We start from the raw sequence: 18,386 nt of genomic DNA on the forward strand, positions 1-18,386 counted from the left end.
ACGTTAACATTCTGTTAAAGCGATCCATGGATAGAAAGACTTGTAGTTCTTAAAAGATAAATGTTAGTACAAGTTATAGAAATTTTATATTAAAACCCCTCTTAATGTTTTCGTTTGAATAAAATTTGTAAAATTTTCAATCAAAAAATAAACTAGTAGTTCGCCATTGTTGATGTCAATAATTACACAATTCTCATGGTGCTGAAACCCATAAAATCAGTCGCACCCAAGCTCCAGCAGAGGTTGACAAAACTCGTGAACACGACACTGTGCTTTCATTTTAATCTTTTTGAGCGGGGCATGTGCGTTAATTGCGTCAAGTATTTTAACTAGGGGTGTCAAACGATTAAAATTTTTAATCGAGTTAATTACAGCTTAAAAATTAATTAATCGTAATTAATCGCAATTAATCGCAATTCAAACCATCTATAAAATATGCTATATTTTTCTGTATATTATTGTTGGAATGGAAAGATAAGACACCAGATGGATATATCCATTCAACATACGGTACATAAGTACTGTATTTCTTTATTACAACAATAAAACAACAAGATGGCATTACTATTATTAACATTCTGTTAAAGCGATCCATGGATAGAAAGACTTGTAGTTCTTAAAAGATAAATGTTAGTACAAGTTATAGAAATTTTTATATTAAAACCCCTCTTCATGTTTTCGTTTAAATAAAATTTGTAAAATTTTCAATCAAAAAATAAACTAGTAGCCCACCATTGTTGATGTCAATAACTACTTACACAATGGTCATGGGTACTGAAGCCTATAAAATCAGTCGCACCCAAGCGCCAGCAGAGGGCGCCAAAACTCTGAAAAACTCAAGTACACATTTCACTGTGCTGTCATTTTAATCTGTTTGAGCGGGGCATTAGTGCGTTAATTGCGTCAAATATTTTAACATGATTGATTAAAAAAATAATTACCGCCCGTTAACGTGATAATTTTGACAGCCCTATAATAAACAAATACAGTACTTATGTACAGTATGTTGAATGTATATATCTGTCTTGTCTTATCTTTCCATTCCAACATTAATTTACAGAAAAATATGGCGTATTTTAGAGATGGTTTGAATTGCGATTAATTACGATTAATTAATGTTTAAGCTGTGATTAACTTGATTAAAATTTTTAATAGTTTGACAGCCCTAATAAGTAATTTTGTAGCTGGTGTTTTATTTTTGTAAGGTTAACGCCATACCTTTCTCCGTAGACCAGTATGGGACAGACCCAGGAAAAATTAGAAGAAGAACAAACTGACCAACTGGAAGACTCGGACTCTAACAGTAGCCAGTTAGACAGCCACGATGATGTCATGAAGGCAGGAAGTGCCTGTGAAGAGGAGGTTGGCAACACAGAAGAAAAAAGTAATACACTGGTGCCAGACACGGAAAATTTGAGCCACAACCGGGAGCCAGAAACACCTTTCATTGAGAAATACATCAACTTTTGGGGGAGAGCTTTTGCTCTAGGCGAGGTCAACCAAGGAAATGGTATAGGAGAAGGAGGCAGGGCCGCCACCTTAGTACCACCAGCCGAAAAACCAAAAGGTAGCGTAACGACCAAAGAACGACCTCAAGTAAACAGCCTGTTCAATACAAATAAGACCGTAGAGAAAAGTGGAGAGGAGTTTGACGCCTCTTCCAAAATGGAGGACCAAGGCGAGGGTAACCAAAACAAACATGAGCTATATGTGAAAAGTGGACCTTCATGGGATTCAAACTCTTTACAAGTGGAATCGTACGACGCCACCAATCCATCAGCCACTGATCCCGGTTTTATCTTGGAGAAGCTGCTGATGAGAAACCGGAAGGAGACGTGTCCAGCTCTTGAGAAAATAAAGGACATGGAAACCGATGACATGGACATGGAGCTGGATTTGACCACAATTGGTGCGATCGCCGCCGAAGAAAGGAACGCACCAGAATATTTGACCCGGAGCATTTTAACGTCTTCTACAATCAAAGCCACGCAAGGTGACTTTGAAGTAGCGGGTCCCGCTGCTCACGTTAACAAAAAATCCAAAATTTCCAAAAGTGATAAAGTAAAGAAATCAACAAAGGCACTTGACAACAAGACAATCGCTCCGAATCTAGCTACTTTGAACACTTTAGAATCTAATGCTTTAAATGAAAGAGAATCATGTGAAGTCAAGTGTATGATCAGCGAGGAGGCCATGCAATTCTACGGGTTGAGCCAAAAGGAAGATTCAGAATTTGTTCTTCCCAGAACAGATGAGGATTGTAACTCAATTTGCAAGATGGACGAAAGCCTCACGTGGCAAGAGCTTCCCGCGACAAACAAAGAAACTGAAACGCATAATCAGCATGAACGAAAATCCGCCAAAGAAAGGGACGATAGCATTTTACTCCGAGAAATATCCCCCGACGCTGCCAGGTCTAGGCAGGTCTCTGATCTCATAAAGGAAAACATACAGCTGCACGAGAAGCGTCTGCACCAGGATTGGGCCAAGCCTACTGGGGTCAAATGCGACGAGCAAGGTCAATCGGTGAAGGTAGCGCAGATGAAAGCCACCTTTGACTCGCGTCAAAAATCCCCGGACAAAGCACTCGAGAGGAAGCCGACCATCAGAAAAGGTAAGGCCTTCACAAATGGAGCAGATGAATAAAATGTGTATGTGCGACAGACAGACATGATAGAATGGAATTACATTACAGTAACGGATCTGGTGGGTTGGGTGTTAAGCACCAGTGTTGGGAATAACGGTGTTATTTTTTCAGTAACGTGGTAATATAACTAGGGTTGTTCCGATCATGTTTTTTTGCTCCCGATCCGATCCCGATTGTTTTAGTTTGTGTATCTGCCGATCCCGATATTTCCCGATCCGATTGCTTTTTTTTTTGCTCCCGATTCAATTCCAATCATTCCCGATAATTTTCCCCGATCATATACATTTTGGCAATGCATTAAGAAAAAAATGAATAAAACTTGGACGAATGTACTGTATACATTCAACATACAGTACATAAGTACTGTATTTGTTTATTATGACAATAAATTCTCAAGATGGAATTTACATTATTAACATTCTTTCTGTGAGAGGGATCCACGCTTAGAAAGACTTGTAATTCTTAAAGGATAAATGTGACTTTGTATATTATGAGTAAATATTGCCATCTAGTGTATTGGTTGAGCTTTCAGTAAATGATACTGTAGCCATTTAACTGTTCTGCCCAAATGCACGATGGGAAGTGCAACCATGACTGTGCGTAGTGGTACCAATTGATATATCTTCTCTGCTTTGGGAAATAACTTTAGGTGTTAAGTAGGGCTGTCAAAATTATCGCGTTAACAGGCAGTAATTCATTTTTTAAATTAATCGTGTTAAAATATTTGACGCAATTAACGCACATGCCCTGCTCAAACAGATTAAAATGACAGCACAGTGTCATGGCCACTTGTTACTTGTGGTTTTTGGAGTTTTATCGCCCTCTGCTGGCGCTTGGGTGCGAGTGATTTTTTGGGTTTCAGCACCCATGAGAATTAATTGTAATTCTAATTGTAATGTAATTATTGACATCAGCAATGGCGGGCTACTAGTTTATTTTTTGTTTGAAAATTTTACAAATTTTATTAAACGAAAACGTGAAGAGGGGTTTTAATATAAAATTTCTATAACTTGTACTAGTTATTATCTTTTATTTTCTACAGTACTTATGTACCGTATGTTGAATGTATATATCCATCTCAGTCTTATCTTTCCATTCCAACAATAATTTACAGAAAAATATGGCATATTTTATAGATGGTTTGAATTGCGATTAATTGCGATTAATTAGGATTATTTAATTTTTGAGTTGTAATTAACTCGATTAAAAATTTTAATCGTTTGACACCCCTAGTGTTAAGACAAAGAACAATTGCCACCTTGCTTCCCCACATTGCTTCCCATGATATTTTTAATCATAGGGAGAGGATTTCAAGGCTTTAGCCAATTGAAGCAAGGCTCCAAAGGCTGCCAAAATTCACTCTACTCTTTTTGCGCTGCCTTTTATCTCTCTATATAGGTAAAACGGCGTCATTAAAGAATGAGCGCGACAATGAGTGAGAGGGTCGTGCAGCGCATACATTAGTTGCGCTAAGTATTTTAACGTGACACATTTTTAATAAATTAATTGCCGCCGTTATCGGGATATTTTTGATAACCCTACCTTAAGCCTAAACTAAAGACTCTGGATGAGTGTAACATATTATGTCTGTAACGTTAAATACAATTAGAAAACGATTTAATTAAAATATATATATTAAAAAAAGGCATGGCCGATATTTTTTTGCCGATTCCGATACTTTGAAAATGACGTGATCGGATCCGATCGATTGGGACATCTCTAAATATATCAACAATTTTTTCCCGCCGTTACAACACCGTTACTGTTACTTTCAAAAGCGGTGTGTTACTTGCGTTGAATAAATTGAAGAAACTACCAGCCGTAGCAAGTCTACTCTGCTCTGTTTATTTGTTGTCCAAGACTTGGGGTGCGTTCAGGTTCGAGAATAGCACACGTGTTTTGTTTTGTGCTTTTTCTTAGCAAACATATACCACAAAGGACATGCTGGCACTCTGTTTCTTTAATAGCACATAGAACTTCAACATTAACACAAACGTACGGCTCTTGGCATCATGTGAGCAAAACAATAATGGCGCCGTGTGCACTTTGGGTGCCCCGGATGATTCTGTATCAGAATATTACAGCACGTACCACGACGACTCCAGGCTGTTTGTCCCTGCTCATTCAATTAGACAATGCTTTCCAAAGCATGCTATTTTTTCTGTGTTTGCTACACCTGAAAGCTAGCCTCGTTCCCATCCCCCACTGTCAGCCAGCAAGAATGCTGCTTCCATCTTGAGGATGGGTGACGGGAGGAGTAGGGGGACGAGGCTACCTGAATGCACCCCCTGGATAGATGCGATGGAAGTGATTGTGATTGGCTGAGGGTTAGAGTCATGTGTTATGGTAAGCCAATCCGAGCCGGTGTTTTCACACGCAAACCGGAACAGCGCGTGCGGCAAACACACACACGCAAAACAGATGCAGAGGGGATACGATGACAGAGCATTCAGAGAAAAATTTGTCCTTTACGAGGTGGAGATATAAACGCTATTTCAAGTTGGTCGAAATTAAAGGAAAGAACGTGCATGTAAAGAGTAATTTATGTCCCGGGGCAAATAAATATAAATAAATAAATATTATATTATATTATATATATAATATATTCTATAACCTGTCTGTTCTTCTATATTCAACTGACTCGAATACTGGTCAGAAAATTTCAAATTCTTTCACATACAACAACTTCTTTTTAAAGCAACTGAAATAGTTACTTTCCCTGGTAACTAGTTACTTTTACTACAGAGTAATTCAGTTACTAACTCAGTTACCTTTTGGAAGAAGTATTGAGTAACTATAACTAATTACTTTTTTAAAGTAACCTGCCCAACACTGTTAAGCACTCTACCATCTGCTATAGACATCATTACTATTGACATATCACGTTGTCATTCATTGCGCGATGCCTTATCAGAGGGGGCCAAGCTTCATTTAGTAATAGCCAAAGACGGCACACGCTCATGTCAGATTTAAGCTTGGATTTACTTACAGTGGGGCAAATAAGTATTTAGTCAACCACTAATTGTGCAAGTTCTCCCACTTGAAAATATTAGAGAGGCCTGTAATTGTCAACATGGGTAAACCTCAACCATGAGGGACAGAATGTGGAAAAACCCCCAGAAAATCCCATTGTTTGATTTTTAAATAATTTTTTTGCAAGTCATTGTGGAAAATAAATATTTGGTCAATACCAAAAGTTCATCTCAATACTTTGTTCTGTACCCTTTGTTGGGAATAACAGAGGCCAAACGTTTTCTGTAACTCTTCACAAGCTTTTCACACACTGGTGCTGGTATTTTGGCCCATTCCTCCATGCAGATCTCCTCTAGAGCAATGATGTTTTGGGGCTGTCGTTGGGCAACACGGACTTTCAACTCCCTCCACAGATTTTCTATGGGGTTGAGATCTGGAGACTGGCTAGGTCACTCCAGGACCTTGAAATGCTTCTTACGAAGCCACTCCTTTGTTGCCCTGGCTGTGTGTTTGGGATCATTGTCATGCTGAAAGACCCAGCCACGTCTCATCTTCAATGCCCTTGCTGATGGAAGGAGATTTTCACTCAAAATATCGAGATACATGGCCCCATTCATTCTTTCCTTTACACAGATCAGTCGTCCTGGTCCCTTTGCAGAAAAACAGCCCCAAAGCATGTTTCCACCCCCATGCTTTACAGTGGGTATGGTGTTCTTCGGCTGCAATTCAGTATTATTTCTCCTCCCAACAAGAGAACCTGTGTTTCTACCAAAAAGTTCTATTTTGGTTTCATCTGACCATAACACATTCTCCCAGTCCTCTTCTGGATCATCCAAATGCTCTCTAGCGAACCGCAGACGGGCCTGGACGTGTACTTTCTTCAGCAGGGGGACACTTCTGGCAGTGCAAGATTTGAGTCCCTGGCGGCACATTGTGTTACTGATAGTAGCCTTTGTTACTGTGGTCCCAGCTCTCTGTTGATCATTCACTAGGTCTCCCCGTGTGGTTCTAGGATTTTTGCTCACCGTTCTTGTTATCATTTTGACGCCACGGGGTGAGATCTTGCATGGAGCGCCAGATCGAGAAAGATTATCAGTGGTCTTGTATGTCTTCCCTTTTCTAATAATTGCTCCCACAGTTGATTTCTTTACACCAGTGCTTCTCAATTATTTTCTGTCACGCCCCCCCAAGGAAGACATAAATGTTTCGCGCCCCCCCCAAACTCTCTGCAGCCACTGTAAATAGTATCATTTGTCTACAAAATTACTATTATAAATACACATCTGCCTAACATTGTGTCCTTTTTTCTAATAAAGAAAAAAAGTAACATATATCAACTTATAATAAATATAACTTTATTAACATTGTTTTGTTTGTAACAGAGAAGACTTGACGTGCATAAATTTGCCTGAATTTAAAAAAAAAAATCACATCCAAACTAAAAAATACACTCAAGGTACATTTTTGACCATTTGATACAGAAAAATAAAATGTAATAAAATCAGTAAATAATAACAAATTAAAATTGATTAGAAACATTCACTCATGAGGACAATGTGCCAAAAAATTTGACCGAAAAAACAAATCTGAATAAAAGAAGAAAAAAAAGTGTCCTTGGACAGGACAGTTTTTATTTTTGCTGCTCACAGTATTTACCTCCTTTGCAATGGTGTGGAGTTATTTTGCAATTAGCATGCTAACCATGCTCACTGGCTTACTGATATAACACTGACAAAGCAGGACGATTGTTGGCAATATTCGGCACGTTTTCACTGAAAAAATCAAGCGGCTTAGCAATGAGATTGGGGTCTAATGTCTTTAAGTGGCGTCTTAATTGATTTGGCTTCTGGCTGTCTGGTATAATTATTTTTAGACAAAGTAAACAGTGGTCTTTCATCATCACCCACTGTATTAAAAGTCAAAGCTAAAAGGCAAACGGCACGAAAAAAGCGCATTCACGGCGGCCGAGGTAGAACCGTAGGTGAGGGTGGTCGTCGTGACAATCCCAAGCCGAAAATGGCACTTCTCAGGCGGCGACGTGAGAACCGGACAAGACAGTGGGTCGCTGCGTGAGTGAGTCCGGTCGGAAAACGGCTTTCGAAAACGGCGGTGGCACACTGCTCTTCATATCTGTTGTCTGTGTGTGCTGAGTGCTCTTCCTTAGTTCAAAAATACTGCGCGCACTCTGAAAATGGGAGCGCCGCTGCCACCTACTGAGTGGATGTGCAAGTACACTTTATTCCAGTGCGGCAAAAAAAAAAAAAAACATGTTCCCCGAAGTCACATGCGCCCCCCCCGGCCCAGGGGGGCGCGCCCCACTATTTGAGAAGTACTGCTTTACACCAAGCGTTTTACCTATTGCAGATTCAGTCTTCCCAGCCTGGTGCAGGTCTACACATTTTGTCTCTGGTGTCCTTCGACAGCTCTTTGGTCTTGGCCAGAGTGGAGTTTGGAGTGTGACTGACTGAGGTTGTGGACAGGTGTCTTTTATACCGATAATGAGTTAAAATAGGTGCCATTAATACAGGTAACGAGTGGAGCCTCGTTAGACCTCGTTAGAAGAAGTTAGACCTCTTTGACAGCCAAAAATATTGCTTGTTTGTAGGTGACCAAATACTTATTTTCCACTATGATTTGCAAATAAATACTTTAAAAATCAAACAATGTGATTTTCTGGTTCTTTTTTTCCACATTCTGTCTCTCATGGTTGAGGTTTACCCATGTTGACAATTACAGGCCTCGCTAATCTTTTCAAGTAGGCGAACTTGCACAATTGGTGGTTGACTAAATACTTATTTGCCCCACTGTAGTCACAAAATAGAATGTGTATGTAGGACAGACATACATGATAGGATGGAATTACGTTACAGTAACGAATCTGGTGGGTTGGGATGGGTATTAAGCCATCTACCATCTGCATTAGTGTTTATGTGTGTCTCTGTGTGAAAGTTTTCTTAGCTATTTTCCCCCCAAGCACACTCAAATTCGTGACTAAAGTTATTTAACAAAAAATGTGGATCATATTCTGGATTACTGTCTCTGCGAAACAATGCCATCTTGTGGTTTTAAAATACACATCTCAAACTGTGTGGATATTTTTAGTGGATTGTTCTGTGTATCAAAGTGTCCACCGTAATTTATTTAATGGAGATGTTCAATTTTGGCATGTGATGGATGATCATTAGGGTGTGTCAAGATAAAAAAAAAAGTCTTATCTTTTCAAGTTGTCTTCTGATGTACTTAATCGTAATCAAAAACAAAAAAAATGGTTTTGACTTACTTAGGCTACGTTCATACTACAGGTCTCAATGCACAAATCCGATTTTTGGTCATATCTGTTTTTTGGCGTGCCCGTTCAGACTGCCTTTGTCCATTCAAGTATTACGCATGCGCACTAATTCGTAGTCCGACATGCGCTGAGCAAGACGACCCGCATGCAAGAAGCATCAAAACGACACATGTCATTCCAGGGATATCATATTTTGCTTTTCAAAAGGAGGACACAAATAACAGACATAAATAATCCCCGTTTAGGCTTATATTCAAAGTTTATATGGATCGATAGCATGCACGCACCGTCCGTGCATGTCACACACACATACGGGCCGTTTGCCCCGACTCTCGGCCGTGTAGGCAATGTTGAAATATTGCTCACTTGGAGCAGAGAGAAAACTGAGCATTCTCAGGCTTATCCTCAACCCATTTTTATTTTTTATGACTGTTGTCAAGCACAGCCCTTCCCCAAAAGCCGTGTTCACTGCAAGCTAGGCGCGAATAACGCATAGCTGCATCGCTACGGTATTGTCTCTCTCGCTATTTGATGACGTAATTTGCATGAAATCCGATTTGGGAGAGCGGACAGTACAGACCGCCGCGACAGTCTGGAAAAATGTGGCCCAGATCGGATTTGAACCACATACGAAAGTGACCCAGATCGGATTTGAAATGGTCCAGTTCTATGCGACTTGTCACGTTCAGACCGTCAAGTTAATGCCTCACTCGAGTCGGAAAAACACGAAAAAAATCGGGATTCGTGCATTAAGACCTGTAGTATGAACGTAGCCTTACTTACCCCCTTTTTTGATTGAAAAAAAATTTTGCTTTTTTTTTTTTTTTTTAATTATTTTTTTTATTTTGGCCTATTCTGACAGTTCCCGACCAAATGAGTTTTTCATATTTGTATTTTTTTGTTTTTTTTTTGTAGTTTTCATCATTATCATTATCAAACCAAAAATAGGTAGTCCCCGGGCAGAGGCGTAGCAAGGGTTCCCGGGGGCCCCAGGCAACAAGTAACATGGGGCCCTTCGATCGTGTGCAAGTAAGGGGGGCAGTTGGACTTGGAGCAATAGAAGAAAGAGTAGCAACACAAAAATACCACCATCGGATGCGGAGGTATATACCTTTGTGTGAAATGTCCTGCCCTGGGCCGTCCCGCCGCCGGTCTTGGCCCCCGGGATTTTCGGCCGGGGCTTGTCCGGTTGCGTCTGGCTGTGCGGGGGGTCCCGTCGGGCGCGCGCTGGTGTCGTGGGCGGGTGGGGGGGCCGTGCGGGTGCCGGTCCGGGGCCGCGGCCCTTCCCCGGCCGGCCGGGTTGGGGTTGGGGTGGGGGCCGGGGGGTGTACGCGGCAGCCATGGTTCCCTCCCAGGTCCGCCCGGCCGGAGCCGCGTCTCCCTGTACCGGGTGCCGGGGGGGTGCCCTCTGGTGCCATACCGCGCGCCCCTCTTGGCCCGGGGGTGGGTTGTGGGGGGTGCGCTTCTCTCCCCTTGGTCTGTTTCCGGCCCTGTCTGCCTCCCTGGGCCGCGGCGGCCGCGGCTGCCCCCCGGCCGGCGGGGTCGTTAGCGGGGCCTCTTGGGGCCCGCGGGGCCTAGGGTGAGGCTTGTTGTCCCTTGCCGGTGGGGTGGACGCCCCCTGGTCGCCGGCGCTTGGTGTGGCGCCTGCTCGGGGTGCGGGGTGGGTGCTCGGTGGGTGGGAGGGGGGTGGGCGGTCGCGGAGGCGCCGTGGGTATTCTGGGGCGGGGATTGATCGGGGCCCTGACGCTTCTTCCGCCCTGGGGCCGGTGGTTCTGGTGGACGGGGCCACGCCCGCGGGAGCCTGCCTCTTAACTCACGCACTTCTCACTTCGGCACTGTAAATATTTTTCACCCTGGCACTTACATGCTCATACATTTCTCCGGGGAGAGTTGGGACGGGGCTTTACAGTCCCAGCCCGACTCCCCCCTGTTTTTAATGCACCACACACCAAGGTTGTGGGATGGTTGGGACCTGCTGGGGGGGGGGGGGGGGGCTCACGGCTGCCTCCTCACCACAGGCCCCGCCATCCCTGCACCTTTTTTAAATGCACCACACACATCATACTCCACAGGAGAGCTCTGGCAAAGGGCGGTGGGACGGGCGGCTGGACAGAAACTCCATGCTGCGGTCCCACTGCCCCAAGCCAAGCTCTCCTATTTTAATGCATACATTGCACTACCCTCCCCTCACACCCCCATCACGGTGCTGGGTGATGGCTGCCAGTCGGGAACCTGGCAGCCACAGTAATAGGGTGGTAGGTGGGTCCCACACTTTTTCTATATGGCGTGGCTCCCGGGGTGTGGCCTCCCCTCTGCCTCGGCTGCCGGCCGCGGGAGTGGGTTGGGGGGTCGGGTCTCCGATCTTGCGTCGCCCCATGGCAGTCCCTGGGCGTTCTCCTGCCTCCGCCTTCCCCTCTCTTCTCTGGCTGGGCGTCCGCCCTGCGCTCCGTCGCGGGTCGCTGGCTGGGCGCCGGTGTATCAGCGGGGTGTCGCCTGCACCGGCGGGGGACCCTGCCTTGCCTGGGGCTTGGTGGGCCGCTGGGGGTCCCGTGGCGTGCCGTGCCGGTTGGGGGGCTGTGGCTCGTGGTCCGGGTGGGCGGGCGGGGGTGGGTGTAGGCGTGGGGTTGGTGATGCGTCCCCTCCTGCCATCCCTGAAGGCCGGTTGATGGGCGCGCGGGTGGCCCGGGGGACCACCCTGGGTCCCGGGGGGGGGGTGGCGGTGGCTCCTTTGCTGGGCGGTTGGAGGAGGGATGGGCTGCGCATGGAAAAGAAATCAGTTGTCAGATTGGCCCTACGACCCACCAAATTCAAATTATTCCGTAAAAACAACTGATTGGTGGACTACCAACCGAAACGAGTATTAAATTTGCTAATAAAATTGTTTAGGATTATTTTAAATGCATATATGTTATATTTTTCTTATAGAGTATTCGACGAGGAATACGATAGACCCATTAGTAGACTTTTTTGGGGAAAAAATCTGGTGGATTTATTGTTATAATAAACAAATACAGTACTTATGTGCAGTATGTTGAATGTTTATGTCTGTCTTGTGTCTTATCTTTCCATTCCAACAATAATTTACAGAAAAATATGGCATATTTTAGAGATGGTTTGAATAGGGTTATGTGATTAACTGTGATTAACTCGATTAAAATGTTCAATCGTTTGGCAGCCCTAGTTTTCTTTCATTTCATTCATATTTGCTTTTTTATTTCATTGCTTTACGACTTTTAGAGACACTATTTTAACGGAAAAATCTTAATTTTAAAATCATATACTGTATAGACCCCACTCACCAACGTCACACAATGGCATGTCGCTGTATTGTGCCGCCATATTGTCCGTCATTGTGTGTCCGTATTCTCAATGGTCTCAATTTATCGTGCAATTTATAGTGCAATTAATGGAACCCCCGGTGCTTTCAGACGTTGGAAACTCATTGGATGTGTTGCATAAAAGGCATTGTGTGGAAAAGCTTCAGTCGATCCATTCGCCAGATCCATATTTGATGCCTAAATCGATATTTTTCGACCCGCTGTCTTCGCCGTCTCTGCCTGACATCTGCTACCCTGATATCTACAACTATCTTGTCCGCAGAAACTCAGCGTATCCTCACGAAAGTTTGAAAAACTTTCAGAGCAGCACTCTAAGCAACATTACCCAGTGTGACCCTTTACTTCCAATTTTCTAAAATGGCGACAGTCAATAAAAAAAAAAAAGTTGACTGCGACGCTTCAAGGATAGGTGGATATTGGACTATTTCTTCAATAAAATACGCAACTGTGTCTGCCTCATTTGCAAAGAGACAGTCGCTGTTTTCAAAGAGTTCGATGTGAGGCGATATTACCAAACAAGACACGCTGACATGTACGACAAGACGGAAGATACGCAACGAGAAATTAAAGCAACTTGAAGCTAATTTAATTTCATAGCAGCAGTATTTCACAAGAGCCCGAGGGTCGAAAGAGAACGCCACAAAGGCGAGATTGTTGAAATGATGAATTAAAAAGAAATTATGATAAAGCAAATGTGACACACAGAAGGGCTTGCTAAAATTTCTTTAAATGTATTGTTCTACGTAAATCAGCCCAGGTAGCCCCCCACATTTTTACCACACCAAATCTGGCCCCCTTTTGCAAAAAGTTTGGACACCCTTGTTTAACTGATGATCCGTAGATGAGGCCAGCTTCTTTCACTTGTTACCAGCTAAATATTACTCAAAAAATAATGATGTTGGAAGAAATAAGTAAGGTATGTAAGCTACTTCATATGCTGGTAGCAGTACTGCTGACCAATTTATTAAGTCTGTGTGTGGGCCAGACATTATTGATTTTATGACAGATGCTGGGGGCCGGATGAAATTTGACCACGGGCCGCATTTGGCACCCGGGCCAGACTTTGGACATGTCTGGTCTATAGACCCTACTCACATGACGTCACAACCACGCCTCCGCGCCATATTGTCCGTCAGCTCGTCGGGTTTAAGCATTACCGCTACGTAAATTCCTCCTATTATGGCGTGTTTTTCTGCTCGTTAACATTAATAATCAAAATGGTGAAGGCGTGTGTGGCGGTTGGTCACAGTAACAGAGAAGATAGACGGAGAGACTTGAAGTTCTACCGTATTCCGAGAGACCCGGAGAGGAGAGCGAGATGGACTGCTGCAATTCGACGAGAAAACTGGGCACCAAACAATCACCACAGATTATGTAGTAGTCATTTTATATCTGGTAAGATGCATTTAATATATATTTAGAGGGTTTTGGGCTGACAACCACAATTAAGATCATTGCGAGGCTAATCGCCGACAACATACAGTTTCAAATTCAAGATGCTTATTTCTTCCACCACATTATTTTTTGAATAATATTTAGCTGGTACCAAGTGAAAGAAGTTAAACAGGTGTGTCCAAACCTTTTGCAAAGGGGGCCAGATTTGGTGTGGTAAAAATGCGGGGGGCTACCTTGGCTGATTTACATAGAACAATATATTTAAACAAATGTTAGCAAGCCCTTCTGTGTGTCACATTTGCTTTATTATGTTTTTAAATTCATAATTTCAACAGTCTTGTCTTTGTGGCGTTCTCTTTCGACACTCGGGCTCTTGCGAAATACTGCTGCTGTGAAATGAAACTAGCTTCATGTTGCTATCATTTCTCGCTGCGTATCTTCCCTGTAATGTTGTACATGTCAGCGTGTCTTGTTCGGTAATATTATCGCGTCACATCGAACTCTTTGAAAACAGCGACTGTCTCTTTGCAAATGAGGCAGACACAGTTGTTGCGTGTTTTATTGAAGAAATAGTCCAATATCCACCTATCCTTGAAGCGTCGGCCATCGCAGTCAACTTTTTTTTTTTTTTTTGATTGTCGCCATTTTAGAAATCACACAGGGTAATGTTGCAAAGAGTGCTGCTCTTAATGTTTTTCAAGGTTTCGTGAGAATAGGTCGAGTTTCTGTGGAAAAGATAGTTGTAGATATCAGGGTAGCAGATGTCAGGCAGAGAGGGCGAAGACAGCGGGTCGAAAAATATCGATTTAGGCATCAAATATGGATCTGGCGAATGGATAGACTGAAGCTTTTCCATGTAACGCCTTTTATGCAACGCATCCAATGAGTTTACAGCGTCTGAAAGCACCGGGGCTTCCATGAATTGCACTATAACTTGCACGACAAATTGAAACCATTGAGAATACGGATAAACAAAGACGGACAATATGGCGGCCGGATACAGCGACATGTCATTCTGTGACGTTGGTGAGTAGGGTCTATAGGAAATTAATTACATGGGATGACACTTCTTGGACACCCGGGGGGGGGGGGGCAGGCCCCCCCGGAAAATCCTCTTATACGTTCACCCAATCTGTTTAATTTGATCAATGTCCCCTTCCCAGTAAAAAGTGTACATGCAGGTTATGCTGTTATATCGTCCCTACCAACATTGAGACCCAACCTACGCCCTTGGTTATAATGTTGTTCCTCAAACCAGTCTGACTTAGTGTTGTATCGGTCGCGAACGATTCGTTCTTTTAGAACGAATTGTTTGGGTGAACGAGACCGAACTAATCACCATCTGCACTGATTCGTTCTATGAAGTTGGTGGTAGTGTTGTATCGGTCGCGAACGATTCGTTCTTTTAGAACGAATTGTTTGGGTGAACGAGACCGAACTAATCACCATCTGCACTGATTCGTTCTATGAAGTTGGTGGCGCTTGTTCGCTGCGTGGGAGGGCGTTGAGCAAGCGGCAGCGTCTTCTGACATCGCACACGACCAATCAGACGCCAGCCTCATCGCGGGCAGGGGAGGGAGCGGAAACAGAATCATGGCGTATGTCACTCATTTCCACGTGTGGCCAATAAGCAGCCAGCGTGCAGGCAGGGGGGAAAGACTGAGTTTTGTCACTTCCCGTTCAGTGATTCGGTCCTCCGGTTCCTGACCTAGCTTGCTGCTAACTTGACTTTCCAGTAATGACTATGCGGTGAACGAGTCATAAAATGAAAGGAAACGACTTTGTCACATATTTGTTAACGTGGAGCCTATCAAATGCTGCTCAAAAAGACAAAAACACCACACAAATCTAGCGAGCATGGTTTAGTGTTCTACTTTTCTCAACAGACTCGGGACTGTGCCTATGACGATATACTATCAAATTTACAGTAATTTAAAACACGCGTAGCTGCGAGGCAAGCAAAACCTGAGCTGCGGTCGCGTGACGGCAGTGAAGCGGGCAGAGAACTGTCACTATATGGAGGCTTCATGGCAGCGATATGTACCTCATATGTGCACAGAAAAAAAATAATATTTAGTATGATCACCATAATACTGATTTGCAATGAAACTGTATATACATGTCAATTTTTTCCGAGTGTTTTTTTTTTTTTTTTTTCGTGTCAGAGGGTGTCGGTTGGTTTGACAAATTATGTCAATCCGTCCATCATGTGCTACTCAAGCGCCCCAAAAACAAAGCGCGCGGACACGGGAGATGTCGCAATATGTCTACATTTTTCTTAACAGACTAATGAGAGTAGAAAGGCGAAATCATAAAGCAAACAATTATTTCTCGTCAGCATTTGACGATCTGAGATGCGGGGAGACAGGGGAGCTGACCGGATTATTTTATTTATTAATACCAGTGCAAAAATTCAAAACGATCATCTTAATAATAAAAAACAAAAATACAACAGAGCGAGAGGTTAATATGATGTGTTGGCCGTTCCATAATTAGAAATTAAACTTTCGATTTATTTTTATTTTCGTGACAGCAGGCATGCCGCGTTGGCTGTTAGCAGCAGCATTGTATATGTGAGCAAGATCATGCTAAAGAAAGTCCGTGCGCCCCCGACCCCAAACCCCGACTTCCCCCTCAAAAGGAAAATGTTTAACCGTGTCCTAATTCGAAATGCAAGCACGAGCCATGACTTTGAGCCCATAAAACTAGGACAGACGACGCGGAAGTTCTCCCTCGCTTTTGCAGCAGCGGGAGGGAGACGAGGCTGTCTCTGAGAGCAGAATGATATCGCCTGTCACTCATTTCTGAAACTACGACGAGTGGTCAATGTGCAAGAGAGGGAGGGACCAACCAATGTCACTTCCCGTTCAGTTATACTGCGAAGCGGTCTTTGGTGATTCGTTCGGCAACGTCACTTCCCGTTCACTAACCGAACGATTCATTTGGGTGGGGAGGGAGATGAGGGGGGCGAACGATTCGTTGAACGATTCGTTTGAACGAATCGTTTTACTGAACGAACCGGAATGGATTCGTTTACTCAAGTGAACGACAGATCCCGTCACTAGTCTGACTGGTAATTGTTCTTGGGAGGCCCCTTAGTGGTCGCGACTCGCGGGGTCCTAAACCGCTGTTGATTGTGCGCCTTCTGCCTTGCAAGGAAGAAACGAAAAGCCGACGCTTCCTCCCAAAAGTCACGTTATCGCAGAACTGGCGCCGATTGTGTAGCCGAAATGTCAATCAACTCCTCCGCGCCACTCAGCGACCGCCAAGCCTAGTCGGAGGCGGGACTAAATCCTGAGCAGGGAAAGCGCACAGACGCGAAAGCAACTTGTCTCGACCTCTCAGTCACAGGGTGGAATCTTTGGGAAACGCCGTTTTTAATCACTCTCTTTTCCGGGAATAGTTGAACTTTCATCTCTGAAGGTAGGCCATGTATCATTGTTTTATTTTATACATTGTAGTTTTTTATCTACTCTTGTTCTCAAAAAAGTACACGCGTTAGGCAGATTGTACACTGTTTGAAGCTAACATTAGCCGGCGACGGACTGTCAGTAGAAAGGAAATAGTCGCCCATTGAAGAAAATAAAGGCCCTCAGTTCGTTCTTATGTGAGATGAACATGAAATGCGGATGTAGGACATTCAGCTGGGCGGGGGTGGAAACCTTAACGCGGCAGTAAAAACTTATCTACGATAGAGTCACAGAGACTGAGGAATAGGAAGGTAGGCAGGGAAGCCGCGCCCTGGCCCCTGGCAACCTTCCTTCACTCGCTTGACTTCTCTGGAAGAAGTGTTAAAAATTTGACTCCTGTTATTGGGACATTCACGAGTTACTATAGATCAGTGCTTCTCAATTATTTTCTGTTACGCCCCCCTCCCTAGGAAGACGTAAACGTTTCGTGCCCCCCCAACTCTGTCGACACTGTAAATAGTAGGGCTGCAGCTATCGGCTTTCGAAGTAATTGATTGATCTATCATCGACTTCATAACCTATTGACATGACACGGGAACCTGGGCCGATTTGTAGGGGGCTTATTTTCGAAAACTCAAAATAACCCCTAACCCTAGTCGAACTCATTTCACATGGCTGAATCCATCTGCTCCCTGCTAAGACCAACATAAGCAAAGTTTTTTTTTGAGCTAATGTTGTTTTTTAATGCACCCATAATTTAGTTTATAGGTATATTTAGCCATTTTTTGTGGGAATATGTGTGTCTGAACCAGAGGCGTAGCAAGGGTCCCCGGGGGCCCCAGGCAACAAGCAACATGGGGCCCGTCGAGCGTGTGCAAGTAAGGGGGACAGTTGGACTTGGAGCAATAGCATATTTAATAAAAGTCTAGTAACGCCTCACTCTCATAGAGCACTTTTTAGGACACTCAAAGTGCCCCCCCATTGCATTATTCAGACGTTGGACAATAACAGGACTGGTTGCTATGGGAACGTACGCATATCCAAGGAACCTTGCAACAAGGAGTATTAAAATTGCTAATAAAATCGTTTAGGATTATTTTAGATGCATATATGTTATATTTTTCTTATAGAGTATTCGACGAGGAATACCATAGACACATTAATAGACTTTTTTGGAGAAAAAAAAAATCACCATTTCTTTAAGTAGTCATATGAATAATGAGGTGGCCTGTGAAAATCAACGTAAACCAACTCTACAAGGACTTTCCAGAGAGTACTTGGTGAGTCACTCTTTAAACAATCATGTGGTATTAATAGCTGATTGGACTTTCTTA

General features: G+C 43.6%; 1 protein-coding gene across 2 annotated transcripts in view; it reads left to right on the forward strand.

Moving 5' to 3' along the window:
* The first annotated feature begins 1,230 nt into the window (after positions 1-1,230).
* Positions 1,231-18,386, forward strand: part of LOC130913180 (coronin-1C-A-like) — a 75,590-nt gene continuing 58,434 nt past the window's right edge. Inside the window, exon 1 of one of the 2 annotated variants that reach the window (XM_057831561.1) lies at positions 1,231-2,614. In XM_057831561.1, the coding sequence (XP_057687544.1) occupies positions 1,237-2,614 (1,378 nt within the window). In that variant the 5' untranslated portion in view covers positions 1,231-1,236. Of the gene's footprint in view, positions 2,615-16,909; positions 17,066-18,386 lie in introns of those variants that run through there. The other variant, XM_057831562.1, reaches the window with a different exon arrangement.

The sequence above is a fragment of the Corythoichthys intestinalis genome, chromosome 3 (genome assembly GCF_030265065.1).
Source record: "Corythoichthys intestinalis isolate RoL2023-P3 chromosome 3, ASM3026506v1, whole genome shotgun sequence".
Taxonomy (NCBI): domain Eukaryota; kingdom Metazoa; phylum Chordata; class Actinopteri; order Syngnathiformes; family Syngnathidae; genus Corythoichthys; species Corythoichthys intestinalis.